The sequence below is a fragment of the Triticum urartu genome, chromosome 3A (genome assembly GCF_056163025.1).
Source record: "Triticum urartu cultivar PI428250 chromosome 3A, HENAU_Tu73, whole genome shotgun sequence".
In the NCBI taxonomy this organism is placed as follows: Eukaryota; Viridiplantae; Streptophyta; class Magnoliopsida; order Poales; family Poaceae; genus Triticum; species Triticum urartu.
Genome location: NC_141875.1, coordinates 727,735,096 through 727,760,731, shown reverse-complemented (window position 1 = coordinate 727,760,731; position 25,636 = coordinate 727,735,096). Strand labels below are relative to the sequence as shown.

The window sequence follows — 25,636 nt, the reverse complement described above, 5'->3', positions numbered from 1 at the left end:
TTATGTCCGAACTATGTATTTTCGCTACCAACATGTGTTGTTTACGTGTGATGTTGACGTGTATGATGGACATGCATGTATTGGCATGAATTTGAGGTTTCGGATTTGAGCCGTGTGTGGCTACCGGGCCCTACATATGAGGGGTTGTCCGACTCTGTCCGTGGGCGTGCCGGGCGCATCCACAGACATATAAGAGCTCGGATTTGCCAGGCCCGACTGTAGATGCTCTAAACCTCCTTTTCTAGAAAAGAAATGCAAACTTTGTTAACCTCCCACGGTCACAACTTTGTGATCTCAAACAGGAGGTAAACCATGTCAGCTAGTCTCTCTCGAAGGGTGGAAAGGAAAAGACCGCAGTTTAGGGAGGGATGGCAGAGCTGTGCAAAACGTGTGACCGATGATGCGCAGGAGACGGTCGAACAAATTAACCAAATGCATTCACGCGCGACGCATGTGAAGAGCAAATTAAGCATGGAGGCACGTACGTTCTGCACTTAATTCGCCGGACGTACGCGCGCCGGCCAACTGGTTCAGTTCGTACTGCCCCGTGCACTCCATCTGCGTGCATGACGACGACGTATGGTACCCGCGAAGAAGATGTACACGCGCGCTGTATATATACAACACCACCTTTGTTCTGCAGAGCCATCCACGCTCCATCGATCTCCGTCTCCGCACACGTACTTTTCGCCGGCGAAGCATACATGGTCACCATGGCGGCGGCCAAGCTCGCCGCCCTCCTGGCCGTGGCGGCACTCTCCGCCGTGGCGGGGGCAGCGGGTCCCCAGGAAGCCCACTGCTGGCAGTGCTACTCCTCCTGCATGCAGCAGAAGTGCGGCGGCTACCGCAACCCCGCCGCCCACACAGCCGTGGACGACAACGGTGCAGCGGCCGCCTCCGTCCCCGTCAACTCCATCGACGGTACCGCTGCCATCGTGCACCCCACCGATGGTGGTGCAGCCGTCCACGTCGCCGGCGGGTACGAGAGCTACTGCAAGTGCAACAAGGCGTGCATCGTGGACTGCTACAAGGCCCTGCCGCCGGTATGCTACCAGATGTGCGTCTCCGAGACCTGCGTCAAGCTGCCGCCATGTACGTAACCTATACACCGCCGTCAAATTGTGCTTCTCAACTACTTGCCCGTATATAAGCTATCATCTGTCTTTTGATTGGTTTTTGCAGGTAAGCAGGCGGAATGCTACAAAGCATGCGGGGACAAATGCTACCACAAGCAGCCGAGCCCGGGCCCGAAGCCACCAAGCCCGAAGCCGCCAGGCCCGAAGCCCACTCCGCCAAAGCCCGCACCTCCGAACCACGGTGGTTCACCGAAGCCCACACCTCCGAACCACGGTGGTTCACCGAAGCCCACACCTCCGAACCACGGTGGTTCACCGAAGCCCACACCTCCGAACCACGGTGGTTCACCGAAGCCCAAGCCGCCGAGGCCAACCCCGCCGAAGCGGCCGTGCCCTCCTCATGCGCCCAAGCCTAAGCCCAAGCCCAAGCCCAATCCGTGTCCGCCCAAGCCCAAGCCCAAGCCGCCATGCCCATGCCCGCCAGCGGCCGATGTATCCGCGTCGACCAACAACAGCAACAACTGATGGGTGTACACTCATCAAGCAGAGCTAGTGATTATGCTTGCTGGATATCGATATAGATTATTCTGTGAGGTTACTCTTCTATAGATAAGAAGTACATCCATCGGCTCTAACTAAGTTGGGTATACTATAGATCATGTGTACTCAATATCCGATCTACTATGTATGTACGTATTGTGTAATGAAATAAGTGTGAGAATATATTAATCTCCTATACGTTCAGCTTAGCTTATTTATTTATTGTTTTAGAGAATATCAAAAAAAATCGAGAGCACGTAGAGAATATCAAATTCAGAATACGTATTCCCTTCCTGCTTACACGCATGGTGATTGGTGCATTGTTCAGAAAAAAATCACAAGAAAGAGAGAAAATATATGAATTGTCCAGATGTACCAAAGGGCAACGCCGAACAACCAAATGCTCTGCACAACGGGTGGCCAAGGGCCACACTGCGCGATGAAAAAGTTAGTTTGTTATACTAGTCAACCCTGTGTTTGTCTCAAAAAAAAAACTAGTCAAACATGTGTTTGTCTAAAAAAACTAGTCAACTCTGTGTCCGCACGGGCTAGTGATTTTCAAAACATGGATGTTGAAAAGCATTGAAGAGATTTTTATGTTATTTTTTTGAATAGAAGAAATATGATGTTAATATATTAGGTGTTTGATATCTGTGAGAACTTGGGATGCAACTGTGCATATGACTATTATGAATTCAGAAAATGCTTGCCACTATTGGACAATAAAACTGGAACATATGGATTTTCAAGAAACGTTTAGATAGAACCACATGCCCAATTAATGGAGAAGAATGAGTAAAACACATTTGAAGTCATGAGAGACCAAGTTAGTTTGATTGTACCCAAGAAGCAGGGGAATCATGCACAGTTATTATAGATAAACAATGTAGTTGTTTCTCTTCAACATGAAGGACGTAGATCAGTGAAACATTGGTTATGAATCAAGATCATAACAACTCTAATTCCACTACAGAGGTAGATAATCAATCACCACTTTCTATTTGGACACTATGGAGAAAGATGGTAGAAAGTAGAATACACTTTATATTTGTAGTAAGGACATGTGATACTTAATACTACTAGTCAATGTGTATGTGCAATGCACGTTAATTTGAAAGTATATTAAATGCATGCGGATATTAAGTAGGATATTATTTGCGTGTTATTATGTGATTAGTATTATATTTGGCATGAAATTAACTTCACGCTAAACATGTTGAGTCTTCGACATTGAAACAGTCTAGGTCGTTCGATTGACATGATTTGATGGTCGAGATTAATTGAATCTGCCCTTTTGAGTCTTTTTATATTAGTATAGATATAGATATAGATATGTGAAATGTTTGCTTCCGGGGCGCCGAATGCATGCGGGCCTTGCGATCACTGGATCATGCAAGTACTAGGTGACGGGAGCACCACTAAAAAAAACAGGTGACGGAAGCACTCTTATCCAATCGTCTTTTACCCTCATCTTCTTCCGTACCACGCGGACTCCAGGGGAACCCGCACCACCAGGCACCAGCCACCACCCACACCACTGCATGCCGGTTGGACCGCTGCACACCAATTCGTCTCCGGCTGTGACCGTGGTACCCTCCGCCATGCACTTGATACCTCAGCCCCATTCGCAGCTCCCCGTTCGTCTCCCGCTGGAAGGACCTTATGTCCTTGACGGTTCAAGCCTTCTCCCACCAAGGTTGAAGCTTTTTTCCCGATGGGTGCAGTACCCGCACAATGGATCACGCCGGTTCCAATATCGGTCGTCGAGGTAGCAACTCCCTGTCGCCGCACTACTCATAGCACGCGATCAACGCGATGGTAGAAAAAAAGCGCACCGGTTATAGCAAACCCATGTCGCTGTGGTCATCCATGTCTCCGCTCGTCACACTACCGCATGTCGGCCGGACCACAGCACACCAGTTGCAGCAAATTTGGTCGCCAATGGTAGCTTTCCACTGCGGGTTGCAACAAATTCGCAACCGGTCGTCGTCGGGCACACTTTGTCGTCTTCCTGGTTGTAGCTTTCCTCGTTGCCTATTACAACAAAAAATCGTTGCCTCATTGCATGGAAAAAGCTTTCATAGATTTCACATAAGCATCGCAGCCCCAAACTTTAAGAAACGACAACTTAGGTTTTTTGCCAAACCACAGTTCATCTGGTGCCATCTCAACGGATTTAGATGGTGCCCTATTTAACGTGAATGCAGTTGTCTCTGATGCATAACCCCAAAACGATAGTGCTAAATCGGTAAGAGACATCATTGATCGCACCATATCTAATATAGTACGGTTACGACGTTTGGACACACCATTACACTATGGTGTTCCAGGTGGCGTGAGTTGTGAAACTATTGCACTTTATTTTAAATGAAGGTCAAACTTGTAACTCAAATATTCGCCTCCACGATCAGATCGTAGAAACTTTATTTTCTTGTTACACTAGTAGAAAATAGGGCTTTCGTTCGGGCCAGATAAGCCCATTAGTCCCGGTTCAGTCACGAACCGGGACTAATGTGAGCATTGGTCTCGGTTCGTGCGGCTAAAGGCATTAATCCCGGTTCAAATGAGCCCTTTAGTCCCGGTTTGAGACAGAACCGGGACTAAAGGGTGCGATGCCCTTTAGTCCCGGTTCGTATCTCAAACCGGGATTAAAGATTAGACCTTTAGTCCCGGTTTGAGACACGAACCGGGACTAAAAGGTGCAATGCCCTTTAGTCCCGGTTCGCGTCTCAAACCGGTATTAAAGGTCCCATTTTCAAACTCTACCCCCACCCCCCCGTGGATCGCCTTTTTAGTTTTGTAAAAAGTAAAAGAAAATGATAAAAACTTTAAAAATAAAATCCTTCGAGATGTAGTTATATTACTACATCTACTAGTTAGGAAAATTAAAAATTTTGGACATGCTTTGCAAAAAAGTGTCATGAAAAAGTAAAACGGCTAAACTTTTGCATATGATGTCGAAAAAACGTATAATATATCAAAATGTTCAGCACGAAAATCCGCATCCAATTTTGATAGCCTACGGCCTGTTTGCAAATTTTTAGAATCCTTAAATTCTAAAAGGAAAAAAAGTTATGCTCAAATTTTAGTTTTTTTTTTAATTTTGGTTAAATCAGGTCAAACTACTTATTCAAGAAGTATTAGTGTCACTAAATAATTATTCAAGAATATTAGTGTTACTAAATAATTATTACAGTTTTTTTGAATTTTGGTCAAATCTGGTCAAACTGTGGTCAAACTATGGTCAAACTACTTATTCAAAAAATATTAGTGTTACTACATAATTATTCAAAAATATTAGTGTTACAAAATAATTATTTCATTTTTTTGAATTTTGGTCAAATCTGGTCAAACTGTGGTCAAACAATGGTCAAACTACTTATTTAAGAAATATTAGTGTTACTAAATAATTATTGTTTTTTAGAATAATAGTTTCAAACTCAAACGGTGAAACGTGTGACTTCATGCTCAAGCTAAACTCCTGAGGGTTAATAGGATTGGCATCTTACTATTGTCAGGAAAACAACAAGTGCAAGCTTGGAAATGAGGGGGAATAGAACCCGGAAGTTAAGCGTGCTTAGGCTGGAGTAGTGAGAGGATGGGTGACCGACCCGAAAGTTAGATGATTTGGAATAATGAGGGGTGATTAGAGATTAGAGGTTAAATTGAGTAGTGATGAGGGTGATTAGAGATTAAATTGGAAAATAATTCAGAAATTTGAAAATTAAAAAAGATTAATTTTTTCGTAAAAATACCTTTAGTCCCAGTTGGTGTTACCAGACAGCGGCCATGTGGACGGCCTTTAGTCCCGATTCATGTAAGAACCGGGACTAAAGGGGGAGGCTTTAGTAACAACCCTTTAGTCCCGGTTCCAGAACCGGGACTAAAGGCCCTCTAGAACCGGGACAAATGGCCCTTTTTCTACTAGTGTTACGATGATTCTCCACTTCACTCCGAAAATTCTTTGAACTTTTTCAAATGTTTCAGACTTATGTTTCATTAAGTAGATATACCCATATCTGCTCAAATCATTTGTTAAGGTCAGAAAATAACGATACCCGCCGCGAGTCTCAACACTCATCGGACTACATACATCAGTATGTATTGTTTTCAATAAGTGAGTGGCTCGCTCCATTGTTCCAGAGAACGGAGTCTTAGTCATCTTGCCCATGAGGCATGGTTCGCAAGCATCAAGTGATTCCAAAAGTCCATCTGCGTGGAGTTTCTTCATGCGCTTTACACCAATATGACCTAAACGGCAATGCCACAAGTATGTTGCACTATCATTATCAACTTTGCATCTTTTAGCATCAATATTATGAATATGTGTATTACTACGATCGAGATTCAATAAACCATTTATATTGAGTGTATGACCATAGAAGATTTTATTCATGTAAACAGATAACAAATATTCTTTGATTTAAATGAATAATCGTATTGCAATAAACATGATCCAATCATATGCATGCTCAATGCCAAACACCAAATAACATTTATTTTAGGTTCAATACTAATCCCGAAGGTAAAAGGAGTGTGTGATGGTGATCTTATCAACCTTCAAATCATTTCCAACACACATTGTCACCTCGCCCTTAACTAGTCTCTGTTCATTTTGCAACTCCTGTTTTGAGTTACTAATCTTAGCAACTGAACCGGTATCAAATACCCTGGGGTTACTATGAACACTAGTAAAGTACAGATCAATAACATGTATATCAAATATATATTTCACTTTGTCATCCTTCTTATCCGTCAAGTATTTGGGGTAGTTCCACTTCCAGTGACCATTCCCTTTGCAGTAGAAGCACTCAGTTTCAGGCTTAGGTCTAGCTTTGGGTTTCTTCACGGGAGTGGCAACTTGCTTGCCATTCTTTCTTGAAGTTTCCTTTCTTTTCCTTTGGCCCTTTTTCTTGAAACTAGTGGTCTTGTTATCCATCAACACTTTATGCTCTTTCTTGATTTCTACCTTCGCTGATTTTAGCATCGTGAAGAGCTCGGGAATCATTTTCGTCATCCCTTGCATATTATAGTTCATCATGAAGTTCCAGTAACTTGGTGATAGTGACTAGAGAACTCTATAAATCATTATCCAGAAGATTAACCCCCACTTGATTCAAGTGATTGTAGTGCCCAGACATTCTGAGCACATGCTCACTGGTTGAGCCATTCTCCTCCATATTGTAGGCAAAGTACTTGTCAGAGGTCTCATACCTCTCAACACGGGCATGAGACCGAAATACCAATTTCATCTCTTGGAACATCTCATATGCTCCATGTCGTTCAAAATATTTTTGAAGTCACAGTTCTAAGCCGTAAAGCATGGTGCATTAAACTATCAAGTAGTCATCATACCGAGCTTGCCAAACGTTCATAACGTCCGCATCTGCTCCTGCAAAAGGTCCGTCACCTAGCGGTGCATCAAGGACATAATTCTTCTGTGCAGCAATGAGGATAATCCTCGGACCACAGATCCAGTCCGCATCGTTGCTACTATCATCTTTCAACTTATTTTTCTCTAGGAACATATCAAAAAAATAAAACGGGGAGCTATAACGCGAGCTATTGATCTACAACATAATTTGCAAATACTATCAAGACTAAGTTCATGATAAATTAAAGTTTAATTAATCATATTACTTAAGAACTCCCACTTAGATAGACATCCCTCTAGTCATCTAAATGATCACGTGATCCATATCAACTAAACCATGTCTGATCATCACGTGAGATGGAGTAGTTTTCAATGGTGAACATCACTATGTTGATCATATCTACTATATGATTCACGTTCGACCTTTTGGTCTTAGTGTTCCGAGGCCATATCTGCATATGCTAGGCTCGTCAAGTTTAACCCGAGTATTTCGCGTGTGCAAAACTGGCTTGCACCCGTTGTATGTGAACGTAGAGCTTATCACACCCGATCATCACATGGTGTCTCGGCACGACAAACTATCACAACGGTGCATACTCAGGGAGAACACTTATACCTTGAAATTTAGTGAGGGATCATCTTATAATGCTACCGTCGTACAAAGCAAAATAAGATGCATAAAAGATAAACATCACATGCAATCAAAATATGTGACATGATATGGCCATCATCATCTTGTGCCTTTGATCTCTATCTCCAAAGTACTGTCATGATCTCCATCGTCACTGGCATGACACCATGATGTCCATCTTCTTGATGTCTATAAACGTGTCGCCACATGGTCGTCTCGCCAACTATTGCTTTTGCAACTATTGCTATCACATAGCGATAAAGTAAAGCAATTATATAGCGCTTGCATCTTATGCAATAAAGAGACAACCATAAGGCTCCTGTCAGTTGCCGATAACTTTAACAAAACATGATCATCTCATACGACAAATTATATCACATCATGTCTTGACCATATCACATCACAACATGCCCTGCAAAAACAAGTTAGACGTCCTCTACTTTGTTGTTGCAAGTTTTACGTGGCTGCTACGGGCTTCTAGCAAGAACCGTTCTTACCTACGCATCAAAACCACAACATTTTTTTTCAAGTGTGTTGTTTTAACCTTCAACAAGGATCGGGCGTAGTCAAACTCGATTCAACTAAAGTTGGAGAAACAGACACCCGCCAGCCACCTATGTGCAAAGCACGTCGGTAGAACCAGTCTCATGAATGCGGTCATGTAATGTCGGTCCGGGCCGCTTCATCCAACAATACCGCCGAATCAAAGTAAGACGTTGCTGGTAAGCAGTATGACTATTATCGCACACAACTCTTTGTGTTCTACTCATGCATATAACATCTACCCATATACCTGGCTCGGATGCCACTGTTGGGGAACGCAGTATATCAAAAAATTTACCTACGATCACGCAAGATCTATCTAGGAGATGCATAGCAACGAGAGGGGAGAGCGTGTCTACGTACCCTCGTAGACCAAAAAGCGGAAGCGTTTAGTAACGCGGTTGATGTAGTCTAACTTCTTCGCGATCCAACCGATCCAAGTACCGAACGTATGGCACCTCCGCGACCAGCACACGTTCAGCTCGGTGACGTCCTCATACTCTTGATCCAGCTGAGGCCGAGGGAGAGTTCCGTCAGCACGACAGCGTGGCGACAATGATGATGAAGTTACCGGCGCAGGGCTTCGCCTAAGCACTACAATGATATGACCAAGGTGTGTAACTGTGGAGGGGGGCACCGCACACGGCTAAGATAATTGATCTTATGTGTTCTAGGGTGCCCCTGCCCCCGTATATAAAGGAAGGGAGGGGAGGCCGGCCGGCCCTCCAAGGGCGCGCCAGGAGAGGGGAATCCTACTAGGACTCCAAGTCCTAGTAGGTTTCCACCTAAGGAAGAGGGGGGAGGCAAGGAAAGGGGGCGCCACCCCCTTCCCCTAGTCCAATTCGGACCCAAGGGGGGAGGGCAGCCCCTCTTGTCCCTCCCTCTCTTCCCACTAAGGCCCATTGAGGCCCATTAGTTCCCTCGGGGGGGGGGGGGGTTCCGATAACCCTCTGGCACTCCGATAATTATTTGGTACCTCTCGGAACTCATCCGGTGTCTGAATAACATCGTCCAATATATCAATCTTTATGTCTCAACCATTTCGAGACTCCTTGTCATGTCCGTGATCTCATCCGGAACTCCGAACAAACTTCGGTCATCAAATCACATAACTCATAATACAAATCGTCATCGAACGTTAAGCGTGCGGACCCTACGGGTTCGAGAACTATGTAGACATGATCGAGACAGATCTCTGGTCAATAACCAATAGCGGAACCTGGATGCTCATATTGGCTCCTACATATTCTACGAAGATCTTTATCGGTCAAACCGCATAACAACATACATTGTTCCCGTTGTCATCGGTATGTTACTTGCCCGAGATTCGATCGTCGGTATCATCATACCTAGTTCAATCTCGTCACCGATAAGTCTCTTTACTCGTTCCGTAATGCATCATCCCGTGGCTAACTCATTAGACACATTGCTTGCAAGGCTCATAGTGATGTGCATTACCGAGAGGACCCGAAGATACCTCTCTGATACACGGAGTGACAAATCGTAATCTCGATCTATTCCAACTCAACAAACACCATCGGAGACACCTATAGAGCATCTTTATAATCACCCAGTTACGTTGTGACGTTTGATAGCACACAAAGTGTTGCTCCGATATTCGGGAGTTGCATAATCTCATAGTCTGAGGAACATGTATAAGTCATGAAGAAAGCAATAGCAGAAAAACTAAACGATCATTATGCTAAGCTAACGGATGGGTCTTGTCCATCACATCATTCTCTAATGATGTGATCCCGTTCATCAAATGACAACACATGTCTATGGCAAGGAAACTTAACCATCTTTGATTAACGTGCTAGTCAAGGAAAGGCATAGTAGGGACACTCAGTTTTGTCTATGTATTCACATATGTAGTAAGTTTCCGGTTAATACAATTCTAGTATGAATAATAAACATTTATGATGATATAAGGAAATATAAATAACAACTTTATTATTGTCTTTAGGACATATTTCCTTCAACTTTAGCCCAGCAAGACCGGCTTTCGGCCAGAGCGATCGCGCAAGACAAGTGTGCATCTTTTCCTTGTCAACCAATCGTTGGATGAAAGTGTACATACGTGTCGAGTGCTACCGGTGTAATTTACTCTTTTAGTTTGTTTGAATAATAACAAGTTTTAGAGAAGGGTATCGGTAAAAAAAAGTTTTAGAGTAGAGAATGGTCCAATTATGAGAAATTGATTCAGCAACTTTAGCAAAGCATAGGCACACCTCAAAAACAAAAGCAAAAGCGCGAATCAACCTGTGGTTGAGTTGGTTAGGTGGACAGTGGTATCCCCAACCCATCAGGGTTCAAATCCTGGTGCTCGCATTATTCCTGGATTTATTTCAGGATTTCCGGCGATGCGCTTTCAGTGGGAGGAAACGTTCCCGTCGACGACGAGGCGCCTACGATGACTTCGTAAATCTCAAGATGATATGCCGGCTCAGTCTATCGGAGGTGCTCATAGGGGTAGGGTGTGTGTGTATGCGTTTATAGGGGTGAGGGTATGCGCGTGTATATGAGCGCTTGTGTCTGTATTGATGCTAAAAAAAAACAAAAGCAAAAGCAAAGCATAAGCAGCACAAAATGAGCTGTGACATGAATTTTGTAGCATAAGACACACACACCTGTGTGCGGGGCCCACACTTCAGGCCCCCGACTGCCTGAGTTGCCTACCACTAGCGTCTCCCACCTGTCTACAGTCCACGCGAGAGTCCAGCCCCGCCTACCCCACCGATGGACGCGGCGGCGGCGGCCGGCGGCCACCGCTGGACGGAGGAGGTGGACGACCTGGTGGACGCCGGCGACGTCGACGGGGCCATCTCCCTCCTCGAGTCCGTCGTCTCCAGCCTCTCCACCGCCGCCCCCTCGCCTCCGCCGGGCGCCGATCTCCGCCTCGCCACGGCGCTCGGCGACCTCGCCGGCCTCCACGCCTCCCGCGGCAACACCCTCCAGGCCGACGCCATCCGCTCCCGCGCCATCGTCCTCCGCCTCCGCGCCGAGAAAGAAGCCCCCCAGCCCCAGTCCCTAGGGTTTGTTCCTCCTCCTCTCCCAAGCTCTGTTCTTGCTTCTGAACCGAATCTTGGCCTGCTCGACCTGGACTTGCCAATTTGCAAAAATTGTGATGTTTTCTCTGTAAATTCTAGCTTCTAGCTCAGGATCTCGTAGATGTCAGAGCACGAATCACGCAAATGTGGCACACGATCTGAACAAATTCAGCTGCAGTTGCTCCCTGCTTGGGCCACCTGACTAACTCCTGCTCTGCTTCTGATAATGTACATTGAAGGGATCATGCGACGGCGGAGAATTCTGCATCGCCAGAGGCTGCTACGGGATCTAAGGACTCGAAAGCCTCAGCTAGCATCGACGGGAAGGACGAAGATGAAGATGATGGTATTATTCTAGTAGCCTCTGTCTCTGTGCTTAAGCTGGAAACAGCTCGGAAAAACTGAGACTTTAACATTCTTCCTCTGACGCATATGCAGATTGGGAGGCTATTGCGGACCGTGGCGACGAGACACCGGTGCGCCCCCTCGTGCAAGAGGCGAGGGTGACAACACCTTGTAGTTCTTCAGAGAAAAGTAGCACTTCATCTTCAGGGACCAAGAGGAGGGGAAGGGGTTCCTTTCTTTATGATAAGAGTGTTCTGTACAGCGACCAGTGCGGTTCAGAGAGGGATCTGGATGACAAAGGGTCTGATCCAGCTCATGGTGGATCAAAGGATCATGCGGATGAGAAGGATAACAAGGATGGTAATTTATTCAGGATGACTAATCTTCTCTGTCTAGTTAGCTTGCTCATCGTGGGTAAACTAAACTCTTGCTCTGTGTTTGGTTTTGCAGCTGCAAAACGATTTGGGACAAGGCACGCCCTTGTTCTTTATGACTTCGCACCTAGCACACGCACAACAGATTTGGAAAGGATCTTTGAGAAGTTTGGAGACCATGGAGTTGCCATCCGCTGGGTCAATGATTCTGTTGCACTTGCAGTTTTCCGGACCCCATCATCTGGTAATTTGGTTGTTACACTTACTTGGAGTAGTCTTTCTGTATCTTTCTTTGTATACCTTGATCTAGAAACTGTTGCCACATTCTTGTGTAACCTAGACTTTTTTATTATCGAAATGTACAAGTACACGACTCCACCTGTGGAAGCAAAGCTCTGATGTCAAATATGGTGCATTGGACAAGCATTATTTTCATTTTCACAATTATTTCCTGCAGAAGGGCGGTTCTCCAGATTTTTGGCCAAACTGTTATGATAGCTCACCGTAAATCCATGGCTAAATTATTAGAGGAAACCATTACAATCCCCTTCTTCCAACTCGGCTGTGCGGGACTTTATTTGTTTCATGATATGTGTGTAATTTTGATATGTGCGCTCAGTCAAAACATGACAGTTATGAAGTCCAACCTAGACAGCAAGTGCATAATTGACTATTAGTCTTTGGTTTATTGCTCAAGCTATTCACTGTCGTGCTGGTTCAGTGTTCCTTCAGTCTTTTGAACCTTAGATTTTTGTGCTGATCATATGAACTTGCAAGCTTTTTATTACTTACGTTTTCTGGCTTTAATCGATGCATTCTGATTGCTTCATTCTGACTTATTGTACTGTAGCTAATGAGCCACAGGTTTCTGTGCCTCCAAGATACAATGTACAAAACATGATTAAAGAGAAAAAGTACAAATTGACACAGTTCCCTTATCCCAATTAGGTTGTGTTCCACCATTTAAATCATGATGTATGTGTAATGTTGATATGTGTGCATACAGAACATGGTATTTCTGAAGTCCGAACTACAGAGCAGAATGCATAATTTGGTAGGGAGCAGAATTCATGATTTAGTAGAAAGCAGAATGCATAATTTACTGTTAGTCTCGGTTCATTGTTGAAGCTTATACTTTCATGCTTGTTCAACCTTTTTTCCCATCCTGCTGAAACTTGAACTTCATGCTGATGATATGAACTTGCAAGGCCTCTGCACTTCTGTTTTCTGGCTTTATTGATTCTATTCTGGCCTATTGACATGTTGGCCTGTTGTCATGTACGACTGTAGCTAAGGAGGCACAAGCTTGCGTGCCTCCAAGATACAAAGTACGGTCACTAAAGGATAATGACGATCTCTTGGCAAAAATCGACGGTACAGGTAACAGCTTGTTCCTTGTGCTAATCCTTTTCAGTTTAATCTTCTTCTCCCTAGGGATCGTGTGTAGTGCATACCTCCTTACTTCCATCTTATGTTGCTTTTCATGTTGAACTGCAGACCTAGAACCACCGACACCAAGACCAAAGACATCCGCGAGAACGGCGCAGAGGCTGATCGCCCACGGGATGGGGCTAAAGCAGTTCACGACCATCGATGCAGGTGAGCGGAAGGAGCAGGAGGAGGCGAGGAGGAGCCGGATCACCGCCCGACAAGCTGCGCGCGATGATGCCTGGGGTGAGGACTGAGGACTGGCTGGCTGTCCGAGAACTGCTGTCGCTGGCTGGCGTGCGGCACCGCCTCCTGCCGGGCTGCTCCCAGGCCTTGCTTTCTTACACGAGTTAGCTCCAGTCAAACCTCTGTACTGGGTTTGTTTCACACGTATCACGGGGGTGCTTAAATTACATGTTGATGGTGTTGTTTGAGTGGCGATGATGGCATCCCTGGTTTCATTGGATTTTACTGTGGTTTCCCACTCCCAAGATTGTAATGTCAGAGGTGCAGAGGCTGGGTGATTGGTGTGGGAAAGAAAAATAAACCTTGTTTTTTTACCAGAAATTAATGTAAGTGCTATGTGCCTAAAGTGATTGAGCTCAAGGAACTTTTTGGCACGCCGCCGCCGAAGGAGCAACATGTCAAGGTTTGTCTCGTTGCTCGGCAAGTCCTTGCGGCCGCGCGAGGGTTGGCCGAGACAAATATGGAGGTCGTGAGACCATTGTTGTCAGGTGGTCCGTGTCCTACCTGTGTGTATGGAACCACAACCCGGAGGGGCTGTTTTGGAATGTTCAGGGTCTGAATAATCCAGCTAAACCTAAGAGCAGCCGTTGGCCCCCAGGGGGCGTGTAAAATCGCTGCCTAGGGACGAGCCGGCGCTAAAATCGGCATGGGGGTGAATGGGTTCCCAGCCGGGTCGTCCCCAGACGCGGTTTTTTATTAAAAAAAAGAATTGGACAAAGTTCGGCAAATTGGACAAAACGTTTGGCTAAAGTTCGACAAACTTGACATATATTCGACATGTTTGACGTTTACATAAGTTTAAAAAACCGAACTAAGGGGCGAAGAAGTCACTGAGCGCGGCGAAGTTGCCAACGTCGTCGGTGGCCTTCTCCTTCTTGACGCGGCTGCCCCTGTTGGACCCCTGCCCGGCATCGCCCTGGCAGACCGGTGGTGGCGGCGCATCGTCGTCGCCGTCGTCGAGGATGACGACGCCTGCCTCGTCCCGGCCACAGCGCCGAGCTTCAAACCGCTCGTAGGCGAGGCGCTGGCGTTCCAGCTCCGTGTGTGCCTAGTCTTCACGCGCCCACTTCAGGGCCGCTGCGTCGTCGAGCTCCTCCTTCACGCCGCTGGCGAGCCCGGGCTCCGCCTTCATGACGGGGAGCCCCGGCTTCGTCTTCATGGCGGCGAGGCCCGGCTCCGTCTTTGGCTTGACGTAATGCGGAGGGGGCGCGCCTGCCGCCCTTGTTGATGACGATGCCGGCGCTGCGGGTGCGCCGGCTGAGCGGCGTCTCCGCTGCGGGCTCGGCCTTAACGCCGAGCAGCGCCGGCGAGCCGGAGGAATGGGAGGAGGACTGAGAGGAGCAAGACGAGGAGGAGCCGAACCTTCTGGGTATCCATTGCCCGGCGCTCCGGCGGGGGGGGGGGGGGGGGGGCAGCCGCCACGGTAGGGTACGCCAGCGGCAGGTCATTGCCGTCCTCCAGGTATTGGAGTACCTCGTGGAGGGTGCGGCCGGGGGCGCCCACCATAGGCGGCGCCCCTCACTGTTCTTCGTGCCCCCCACCACCGGCGTCCCGTTGATGGACGCCAGCCACTGCGCCTGCTGGCGCTGTAAGTACGCCGCCCACGATGTGTGGTTGTCGGCGGCGTACTGGGGGAGGGTGTGCTGCTCCTCCGTCAGGGACGCCCGCACGCGGTCGACCTCGACGGCGAAGATGGCGGGGCGTGCGTCGACGTCAGGCATCGAGGGGATGGGGACGCCTCCGTTGCTGAGCCTCCACCGCGTCGGCCCGGTGCGCATGTCCGGCGGCGCCGGGATGTTGGCCTCGAAGAAGAGGTAGGCCTCCCACTCGTAGATCGAGCGGCGGCCGAAGCCGTTGGCCGCCGCCGCGTCGCCGGGGAAGCGTTCGGCCATCGCTGTGGGCTTGGGGAGAGAGCGAAGGGGAGGGACGGCGGCGGACGGGGAGAGAGGCAGAGCTCGGTGGCTGGTTTGGGCTCGGGCTGGTGTGGCTAGAGGCGAGGGGAGGCGCCGGTTTTATAGCTCGCGCCGTGTGTCTTCGTGGAGGGAGGAGAGGCGTCGCAGCGCCGCCCGTGAGGAATCAATGGCAAGGCTGCCGGCGGCAGCCTTGCCATTGATTCCCCGCGGGAAACCGAGGCGTCCTGAGGGAAGACAAGGCGCGCGTCGCTGACTCAGCGGGCCCGCGGCTCTTTTGCGCCAAAATCGCTCGCCGCAGCGCCCCCAGGCGCCCCCAGCGCGCCGGGTTCGGCCTGGGTCCGCTGGCGCCAGTGTCGTCCCAAACCGGCGAAAAACGGACTCCTCGGGACGCGACTAGGCCGATTTTTGGGCGCCAACGCAGAAAAATCGCTCGGGGAGGGCCTGTTGGGGGCGCGGCTGGAGATGCTCTAAGGACTCTTTGGCTAGGGTTTCTCGTGCCTCCCGTCAGTGTTGCTGCCGGTCTACCTCCCGTCCGTGTTACTGCCGGTCTACCTCGTCTGCTGTGGTCTTATGGACGTGGAGGCACGGTGGATCCTGGCCCTTGCTGGTGGGAGGCCTCTGTATTTTTATGCTCTTTTAAGTTTTGTTAGGATTTGTGCTCTACTCAGAGAGGCGAGCTGACGGCGTCTCTCTCGAGATGGAATAAGGTTCTCCCCATCTAGTCCCTGTCTCGGTGGTGTTTCTAGCATTGTCGTAGGGCGTGTGAAGATTTGACTTCGGCGGATCTCGATCATGTCTTCTTTCGTCTGTGTTCGTGTGTCTATAGGTTGGGTCCTTCTGATTTACGCTTCTCTTCATCGGCAGCGGTTGCTATTCTAGTACGCTCATCCTATGGGGGTCTTAGCATGATGACTTTCTCATTGTCTACTACAACAAGGTTTGCCCAACTCCGATGAGGGAGGGGCCAATATGGTAGCGTGCCTTCGGCTCACTCTAGTGGTAGTAGTCGTTGCTATATGGTCTACGGACCTAGATGTATTTTTTACTTCTGGTGTTCTTTGTACTACCTTGACAATTGATGAATAGATAGAAGTTATGCTCGAAAAAAAAATCCAAGTAAACATAAGGCCGTGAGGGAGTTCGTTGAATCGGTGTGTGTAAATTTGCGTACCTATCGCCCTACCAGGGAGCAACTAGTTAACGAGCGCTCCTTCGGGAGCCTCGCAACGATTAGCGCCACTTGGCGCGCTCTAGGAAAGTCACGGCCGTGCCTCTAGGAAAGGGAAAAAATACGTGTTTTCTGTTTTTTTTCTTTCGCGAGAGTTATGGTTTTGCTTTCACGAGAGGCATGGTTGTGCCTTCGCGAGAGTCACGGCCGTGCCTCTCGGAAACGAAAAAAAAACACGTTTTCTGTTTTTTCCTTCCACAAGAGTCACGATTTTGCTTCCACGAGAGGCACGGTTGTGATTTCGCGAGAGGCACGGACATGCCTCTTTCGGAAAGGAAAAAAAACCGTGCTCCCGGTTCGGTTTTTTCGCCTGGTTTTTTTCGTCCGGTTTTTTCGTGAAAAAAAGGTTCGTCAAAATCTATCAACATGTGATCTAGTTTTGAAGATCTCAATGCGAGGAATCCAATGGTGAAAACGGTTCGAGATTTGGACGCACGGTTTAAGAGATAAAACGTTTTAAATAGACGGATCTACGAAAAAGGGAACATTCTCAAGTTGCGACAAGTGGCGCGCTGGGAAAGTAGAGTATTCTTTGCAACGAGTACTCCTTAATTAGTGATTTCGGCCCTACCATCAGGCATTAGGGAAGCACCCTCGAGCCTACACGCCCATGCTGATGGGCCGGCCCAAGTAGATTTTGCTATTTTTTTCTAGTTCTCTTGATTGAATTTAGCAAAAACAAATTATTAAAAAAATGAAAAAAAACGTGAGCTCAAAAAAATCATGGATTTTGAAAACAAGTTCATCAATTTAAAAATAGTTCCACAAATGTATAAAAATTTCAACAAATTTCAGAAAAGTTCATCCAATCATTTGAAAAAGTATCGACACGTGGGGGAGGGGCGCCCAACGCCGGTGGGGGAGGAAGAACCAGCCGCCCGGCACGACATTCACCGAGGACGCCGTCCCAGTAGCAGCCCTTCCAAAACTGCCAGTGACCAAGCTGGTTTGACCGTCCGCCGGGGTGATGGACGACCTCGGCCCCGGTATTGCGTACCCGGCGACATTGATGTGACACGTACCCGACACACGCGAGGAGGGCGGCACGAGGATGGTGTACGGCCGCAGCTCCAACGCCTCGGGTATGCCGATGTTTGACGGCCACCAACCGGCGGGGGGCGCGCCACCTCCGCGAGAACAGGAAAGAGTCAGAGAGGTTGGAGATAGCCGCTACACAATGACCGAGCTCAAACCGATGCTGCAAATTGAGTGATGAAGTGTTCTAGACTCTCCTTGTTTCTACATTTGAGGAGCTCGAAGTCTTTCTTAAACCTCTCCCGCCAAGCACCGTGTGTGGGCATGAAACCTCTGAAATGTTTGTTGTTCCTCTTCTTCCAGATGCCCCAAGCTGCAACTATGAAAATTTCCATGAATAGAGGCCTGGTCCAAGCTCTTTCCAGAACTTTCTATTTCATTGTACACTTGGACTACGCGAGTTCATGGAAAAAAGACTAAGACGAATAAGTTGCAACACGCACAAAAGTGAGATGCCCAGTATCACAAACTGTAAGAAATCGTTTCCATGTCTCTATCAACGGAAAAAAAAATGTAAGACTACCATGAACTGTGCCAAAATCCCACGAAATTCATTTAGGGGAAACAACACCTAGAAAAAAGCTACACGGACTAACTATGAAAAGTCCTAATCACAACTAAACCAAGGGCCAAGGATACAAAACCCTAGCTAACAACGATGGTAAACAAATGGATCCACGAGCCGTAGATGCAAAAGCCTAGCTAAAATGATGCAAAACCATATAAACGCGCCATGAATTAGAAACCCTAGGTAAAACGATGTAAACCATATCATCTCACCATGAATACGAACTATAGCAAAAATCTATGGCGAAACCCTAGAAAAAACAATGTGTCTCTAATGGATCCCACAACCATGTGACATACGAAACATAAATCTAAGGCGAAACCCTAAAAAACCAACAAATCGCTGCCCATACGCACCTCGGAGTAGGGACGGAGCTAGCGAATTGCCAAAGCCTGGGCACGCTGCAAGCTAAAATTAAGCTTTATAAACGCCACAAGTATCATATATTTGGATAAACATCATGTGCACTATATACACTACTGTTTCATACATCATCAAAGTAAATAAAAACATGAGATGTAATACCAATTAACTTGCTAAAAAATAACCACACAACCAAACCTTTCAACGTCTCAACGACAAAAATTCAATCTCTGATGTTCATCCTTGTGCACGCATGAGAATCTACAAGATACAACACATTAACAAATTATATAGTTTCCATTGAAATTAAACACATTAGTGAGAATAAATCATCATACCAATAATGTGCTAATTGAACCTCTAGGCAAATGCTTTTTCCGAAAACTTCATGGCTTGAAAACCGTTTAATAGTAGCATCATCATCAAGTCCTTTGAAAAACCTTCCACTGAGTGTAGCAAATCATTGAGTCATTAAACAATGTATTATTCATCTTTCACTTATAAATTTCTTCTAGTGTCAAAAAAAAATCAGCTCAATTCTGTAATTAAACAAACAAATATGGAGCCAACACAATCATCGATCGATTGCACAATTTGCTAATATATTATAGATAAATAACCCACCTAGGTCTCACTTGCCGCCGGTAGCCCTAGTTGTTGGCAGTTTGCTCCACTTGCTGCCTCCTGACCGTGGCTTTGCACAGATTGGGCACTCGCCATCGCCAGTGCTGCACGCTTTGACTCCCGTGGTTACGCCTCTGATCCCGATCACCGCTAACGGGAGCGGGAGTAGTAGCCTGATTGGTGACCCGGCCGTGCACCATCTCCTGCGGTCTTGCCGGTCGTCGATGTTGCGAGCTTCCGCCAGTCTACCTCGCCTGCCGCCGCCTCCAACGTTGGAGTAGCTAGGAGAGACGCAGGCGGTACGATAGGCTTGGAAAGGCTGAGGGCCTATTCGACTCAAAAAAGGAACCCAGAAAAAAAGGAAGGTTGAAGATCTCGGAAACGCCCCAAACATATCATCGCCCCAAATAGATCTCTCCCACGCCAGCCAAACGGACGTCGTGATCGATGACCACCGCCGGCTACAGGGCGGCCCTTATTGCCGCGGCAGCGCTGCTGCTTATGGCTTGGCTGTCGTACAGGAGAGAGGAGGAGACGCACATAAAGAGGAGAGAGGTGGACACGGCGTACAGCGGAGGAGCGAGGAGCGAGGAGGACAAGAGGCGGATGTTCGCCCAGTTTATGGCCAAGCACGGCAGGGCGTACGACTCCATGACCGAGCAGGAGCTGGAGCGCCGGTACGCGGCCTTCAAGGAATCGGTCCGCGAGGCAGACTTACTAACCTTCAGTCGGTTCTATCCTGGAGAACGATCAGAACCCATGGTACGTTAGGTACGTACGTTTATCAACTATTACTAGTGTTGGCTGTGCAAGATGAGTCGGTAATTTTAGTTTCTCTCCATGCGTCGGTTGATGCGTATATAAATTCTCAATAGATGAGATGCAGGATATGTTGAGGGAACGCGAGGAGGTTCTGGCCATGTTCAAGGCTTGGATGGCCAAGCACGGCAAGACTTACGCCTCCTCGAACGAGTATGAGCGCCGCTTCTTCCGCTTCCTAATCAACGTCGATCGTGTCGACATGCACAACCACGCCGCCCTCTCGTCATATCGCCAGTCCCTTGACCGTTTTGCCGACCTCACCTATCACGAGTTTGTCACCAGGTGCCAGGTAGTATTAATTAACAAGAGCACTTCCCAACATGTATTGTTTGACTACTAGTTTTGTAATGGCCTCATATACAATTGCATTGTATGTAACCTACATATCTTACAAATATATAGCCACTTGGTAACAATATATAGCCACTTGGTAACATACTCTCTCCAATGTAAGACGTTTTTGCAAGTAAACATAGCCTGCAAAAACATCTTATATTGTCGGACACAGCGAGCACATCTTAAATCATGAGAATGTCTCGCATTCTTAAGCAGTTCCCCATCTCCATTGTCATTATTATATGCATGGAACTGATAGATCCATGGGATCGAGTAGGGTAGGATTTCTGGTAAACCTACCTTCTCTAGCGGTTGATGAACTCGAGCCGGAGGCCATCGTGGAGAGGGTAATGGTGGCGATGGCAGAGAGAGGTGAGGTGGATGCGGCGGCGATGTATGGGCAGTGGCGGCGGCGGAGCTTCCCATCGCTTCAGTGCCTCCCTCTGGATCGGATAGGGTTAGGAGTGGGGAACAGTGGCGGCGACGAACCTCGTACCCTGTGCCCCTGGTCCCCACCTCCTCTTTATAGCACTGCGCGATAGGGGCCCACCAGCCTTGCTTGGGCTGGACGCCCCCGATCAGGGCATGGGTCAAGGGCCCAATGTGCCGTTGGGCCCATTGGTGGAGAGATCAACCTAACATTCTCCCCCTTGATCTCATCATATACTTTTAACTTTTATACTTTGAAATAACTCTTTTCAAAGCACTCGTTCCATCACAGATTTGCATGTAGAGCATGTCTCATCATCACGGTTCATTTTCGATAAAATCAACACCTACAACACACTCCTCAATTTTGAAATAGATTCTTTAACCTTGGGCCCTTTTATTGTCCGGAAATGTTAGACTATACCATAAAACCCATGTCGACTGTGTGTTCTCCGAACGCACTGGGCGGTAAGCCTTTAATAAGCAGATCTGGAAATGCTTGTCTGTTGCTTTCATGCTCCAAGCATTTCACCATAATTCCGGACTTTCTCCTTAACAACGATAACTTTGTGTCAATGTGTTTGGCACCAACACTTGACTCGTTGTCATAGGAGCGAAAGACTTAAAATAGTTATCGATGTTGTCAACCATTATCAACTCCGGGTACAGGTCTCCTTAACCATTTTGCATGTCCCTCAGCCTCATATCAAGCTACAACATATCTTTGCATCACATTGATGACACTACAAGAGATCAGTCCTACTGTGACGTGCCAAAATATGTCATCGAATAGCTAATAACGTCACAAATTACCCTTGAGTGATGTTTCATGGGCGTCACAAGCATCGTCACGGAATCCCCGTCACAGATTACTCCTAGTGACGCCATGCACAAAAATGTGTCACTGAAATTGGGACCTTCGGTGACGTTTTCTAGAATGTCAACAACTTGCTATTTCTATGACAGTCGACTAATGTCACATGTAGGAGCAAAGATGCCATATTGTACTATATTCAGTGACGGAGCAACATCACCGACTTCATGCCACACCAACACTGAGCAGATTATACCACTACTAGCATCACTACTTTCATTATTAATGAAAAGGATATCATCAAAATATATTTATTTTATTTCAAATAATTTACAATGTATTATCAAATCTACTATATTGAAATGAAAAACAAATTATATTATACATCCAATGGTCTCCCCATATCATCTACTAAGTAGAAATGATAATAAAAATAACACCGACTCAAGTTTGACACGACAATAGACAAGATAAAAAGTAATATTTTGATAACTAAAAGATCACATGTGTTGTCCTAATTATTGCAATGTATGATTCAGCAAGGATGGCCTTCATGCACCATCAAGTTTCGTCTGATTTGCTTGCTGAGTTGCTTGAGCCCTTGAGAGAATACCAATCAGTTTATCTGTCTCATGTTGCTTCTTTTCCCAGGCTTCATTCTTCTCTTGTCAGCTCTTCTTCACAACTTCCAATTCTTCTTGATGCTTCCTCTACATCTTTCAAATGATCTGTCTTATGCTTTAAGTCTCACAGGTAACTCCTCCTTGTGCCTATAAGTTGACTAAACACAACGTGTTTCATCTTAATGAGATGAAAAGATAACAAGGACTAATAGTACCACTAAGAAGCTTACAAGTCATCAAATTATGAATCTGAGATCATTATTAAATGACATGCAATCAAGAATAACTCATGACGGTTCAAAAAACATTACTACTGCATAATATATGAAATCCTAACATTATTAAATGACAGGCAAGCAAGTCTTGTTTGCATGGGTGTCTTTGGAAAACTCAATGGGACTTGGGTCATGATTATTGTACTTGTCTTTTTTCTACACGATATATGAAATCCTAACATTACTACTCTATATATAATGTGGTAGACATAGGACTAGAAGTAAGGAATTTGGAATTCTTAAAAGTTTACCGAAATGGGCAACATAAGACCTAGATCCAATCCTTTGGTGATGCTTATAGTGCACAGTGACATACACATGATACGAGCAATGCAGAATTAAAGCCGCTTAATCCAGATTGAAGTGCATATTATTGAAGATGTATGTTCACACGATATATTACCATTGCTTTCGACATAGGAAGAGCGGCTTCCTCTTCATCTCCTTTCCTTCCTCCCCTTTCCTTCAAATACGCCTCACCCTTTATTTTCCGTTCCGCAAGATATGCTCTGCTTCCCCACCGGTGGCATGATTTTAGTAACTTAAGCTAGAAAAGATGACAGGGAGTGAACTAAATGAATTGCCAAAATACATAGATTGTGTAAAATAATTGTAAACATCTGACACTGCTAACAAGCAGTTCATGTCAGATTACATAAAGAGAAAATGAAGACTTCATGCGTTCTGATGTAACAAGTGAAGCAAGCAACATGTAAGATGCAACCGGGGCACAGTCAAGGAGAAGCAGCCAACAACCCTAGAAAAACAAGACCAGGAAGTTCAGAACAAAAAACAACAAAAAATAATATCATTACTGTAGCTTCTGTCATAGTTCAGAAAAGCAGAAAGTTTAATATACTGTTTCAAAACTAAGGCTCGATGGATGGTGCTCTATGTTTCTAAAGTAGGAGCAGCTTATTCAAGTAGTGGACACTCCACTTATAGCTAGACCTTTATGTAGCAAGTTAACAATCAGCTTTGATTTTACCAGTTTAGTAAAGGAAAATTGAGTGTTGGTCAAAGCTTATTTTTTCGAAACTTGCATCGTATCTCCCAATTTCAATTTAACTACCATTGAATCATTTTTCACAAAGAGACCATGATTCCTCAAGGGAAAAATAAAGGAAAACTCGTACCAGCTTGAAGTGTCGACATGTGAGGAACAGAACAACCCAAAAAGAACAAATAAAATTTAGAGTAACCATAGGCAGTCATGCAAATATTGTCTACGGAAAGGTATGTTGGTACTGACTAATTCCTGTGGCTCTGCACTGGAAATCATGCAAGTGTAATCGATGATAATGATCATAAGACCCTATGAAATGTACATCGACCATCCTATATAACATGCCATGGTGTCTGGCAAAAATTCAAATCTTCACAGTACCTGTGCCGACTCAAATATACCAATACCAAAATTCTAATCTGGGAAAGCCCATGAACATCATCTTCACACTAACATATAATTTTCTGTATGCAAGAGTATCCATACAAGCACATACCAAAGAAACAGCATATGTAATACAGCATCCAAGCTGCCATCATCTTTACATATATTTAATTTATATACACAGAATGTAAATAGTTAATGAAGCTGTGAAAGATATGAGAACCATCAAAAATCTTACTCGGCTATTCTCTATGAATAAGGTTGGAAGCGCTTTGGAGTAACCTTCTGAAAATCTAAAATAGAAAACAAAGCTCATGCCTTCCCCATCGGTTTTCATTCTCTAAGTGTGAAAGCAGGATATAGTGGAACCTGATAAAAATGCATAAAAGACGACATTGTCAAACCACTGATTACAAAAGGTAACAACGACAAAGAATGTGAGTACGAAAAGAACTGTAGTTAAGCAAAATTTCAAATTCATTAATCTTAATTACACAACTGATAATTCGCCGATTTACTGCAATAGAATTCAGGCACGTCATTCTCCTTAGTCACAGTTGATCAGGGGCTCTATCATGCCCCTTTGTATCAGGATTGGGCAATAGACGACTGGTTACTGGGAGCACTAGCGACTCCTTGGAGCCTAGTTCAAATCCCTATGGGGCGAAACTAAAGCTTGTTGATTTATTTTGTAGAATGAACTAGACATGCCGTAAAGAAATCTCTAAACTAAGGTCGTGCATCTGATAGTTAACTACATTTTGCGTAATGGCTAACTGACTGCAGTAGCATATCTTCAGATTCAGGCCTTTTTTTACCATAGCTGCTGTAGCAAACGTAAAACCAGGTTCACTACTGCAGTTTTGAACAGATCTATCAATAGGATATAAAGTAAAGTTATCTAGTAGGAGGCTCAGACTTTTTACCATAGCAGGCTGTGGAAAATCCTAATTACAGAGAAGGACGGGATGATGAGTATGCATGAACCCTAACCATTGAACATCAAGGGGTGGCGGGATGAGGAAGTCACAAAGAGACGCCGCCAATCGCAGGGGAGAAGAGAGCCGGGTGCTCGCAGGGCGGGTTGATACGGTGGATCTATGTTCGGCGGTGCCGCGGTGGGGCGGCCTCCTCCAATCTTCCATAGCCGGTCGCTGCAATTGGGGGGAGAAGAGGGCCGGGTCCTCGCAGGGCAGGATGTTGAGGTAGATACGAGCTCAGCCGGTGGGACGGCCTCCCTCGATCCGCCGTCGCTGATCGCTGTAATCGGGGCTGTAGTCATGGGGAGAAGAGAGAGCCGGTTAAATCGGGGGAGAAGATAAATGCGGGGTAGGCGGTGGCTCTTCGCGGGTGAAATAGAAGGGAGGAAAATTGGCTGTGTCTCTGACGGGTGGGGACACAGGGTCGATGCGGGAAAATTTAGAGAAGTGGAGGGTGGAGAGAGAAAGTTTTTTCGTTGGGGAGATGGTTTATTTTCAGAATTTCATTTCCACTTTAATTCGAAATAAATAGCAAATAATTATTAAAAAATGTAAATCTTACATAGTACACACTATGATGTGGTATTTTTCATGTTCTTTTTTTGGAAAACTGTAAATAAATATGTGGA

At 46.1% G+C, this 25,636-nt stretch overlaps 3 protein-coding genes and 2 long non-coding RNA genes across 6 annotated transcripts; 3 read left to right on the top strand and 2 right to left on the bottom strand.

The window, feature by feature from the left end:
- Positions 1 to 664: 664 nt before the first annotated feature.
- On the top strand, positions 665 to 1,787 carry LOC125549445 (uncharacterized). The gene is made up of 2 exons (XM_048712856.2): positions 665 to 1,092; positions 1,183 to 1,787. The coding sequence occupies exons 1-2, from the start codon at positions 705 to 707 to the stop codon at positions 1,599 to 1,601; spliced, it is 807 nt and encodes a 268-aa protein (XP_048568813.2). The 5' UTR covers positions 665 to 704; the 3' UTR covers positions 1,602 to 1,787.
- Positions 1,788 to 10,812: 9,025 nt separating this feature from the next.
- LOC125546246 (coiled-coil protein) lies at positions 10,813 to 13,953 on the top strand. Its single transcript, XM_048710457.2, has 6 exons — positions 10,813 to 11,199; positions 11,454 to 11,560; positions 11,653 to 11,919; positions 12,010 to 12,177; positions 13,224 to 13,313; positions 13,431 to 13,953. The coding sequence occupies exons 1-6, from the start codon at positions 10,904 to 10,906 to the stop codon at positions 13,616 to 13,618; spliced, it is 1,116 nt and encodes a 371-aa protein (XP_048566414.1). The 5' UTR covers positions 10,813 to 10,903; the 3' UTR covers positions 13,619 to 13,953.
- A 3,514-nt stretch (positions 13,954 to 17,467) lies between these two features.
- LOC147982280 (uncharacterized) lies at positions 17,468 to 19,786 on the bottom strand. Its single transcript, XR_015600024.1, has 3 exons — positions 19,339 to 19,786; positions 19,053 to 19,160; positions 17,468 to 18,975 (listed from the first exon to the last, which is right to left on the bottom strand). It is a non-coding gene; the product is annotated as an uncharacterized LOC147982280 (long non-coding RNA).
- On the top strand, positions 19,786 to 20,583 carry LOC147982279 (uncharacterized). Its single transcript, XM_087516261.1, has 3 exons — positions 19,786 to 20,100; positions 20,225 to 20,449; positions 20,563 to 20,583. Exons 1-3 carry the CDS (start codon positions 19,786 to 19,788, stop codon positions 20,581 to 20,583), a joined length of 561 nt encoding a protein of 186 aa, XP_087372387.1.
- Positions 20,584 to 22,036: 1,453 nt separating this feature from the next.
- On the bottom strand, positions 22,037 to 25,366 carry LOC125549444 (uncharacterized). 2 transcript variants are annotated; one of them, XR_015599145.1, is made up of 4 exons: positions 25,021 to 25,366; positions 24,266 to 24,396; positions 23,041 to 23,394; positions 22,037 to 22,520 (listed from the first exon to the last, which is right to left on the bottom strand). It is a non-coding gene; the product is annotated as an uncharacterized LOC125549444 (long non-coding RNA). The 2 variants fall into 2 exon arrangements; XR_007301340.2 differs by having other exon boundaries at positions 23,041 to 23,184; positions 25,021 to 25,364.
- Between the last annotated feature and the right edge of the window lie 270 nt (positions 25,367 to 25,636).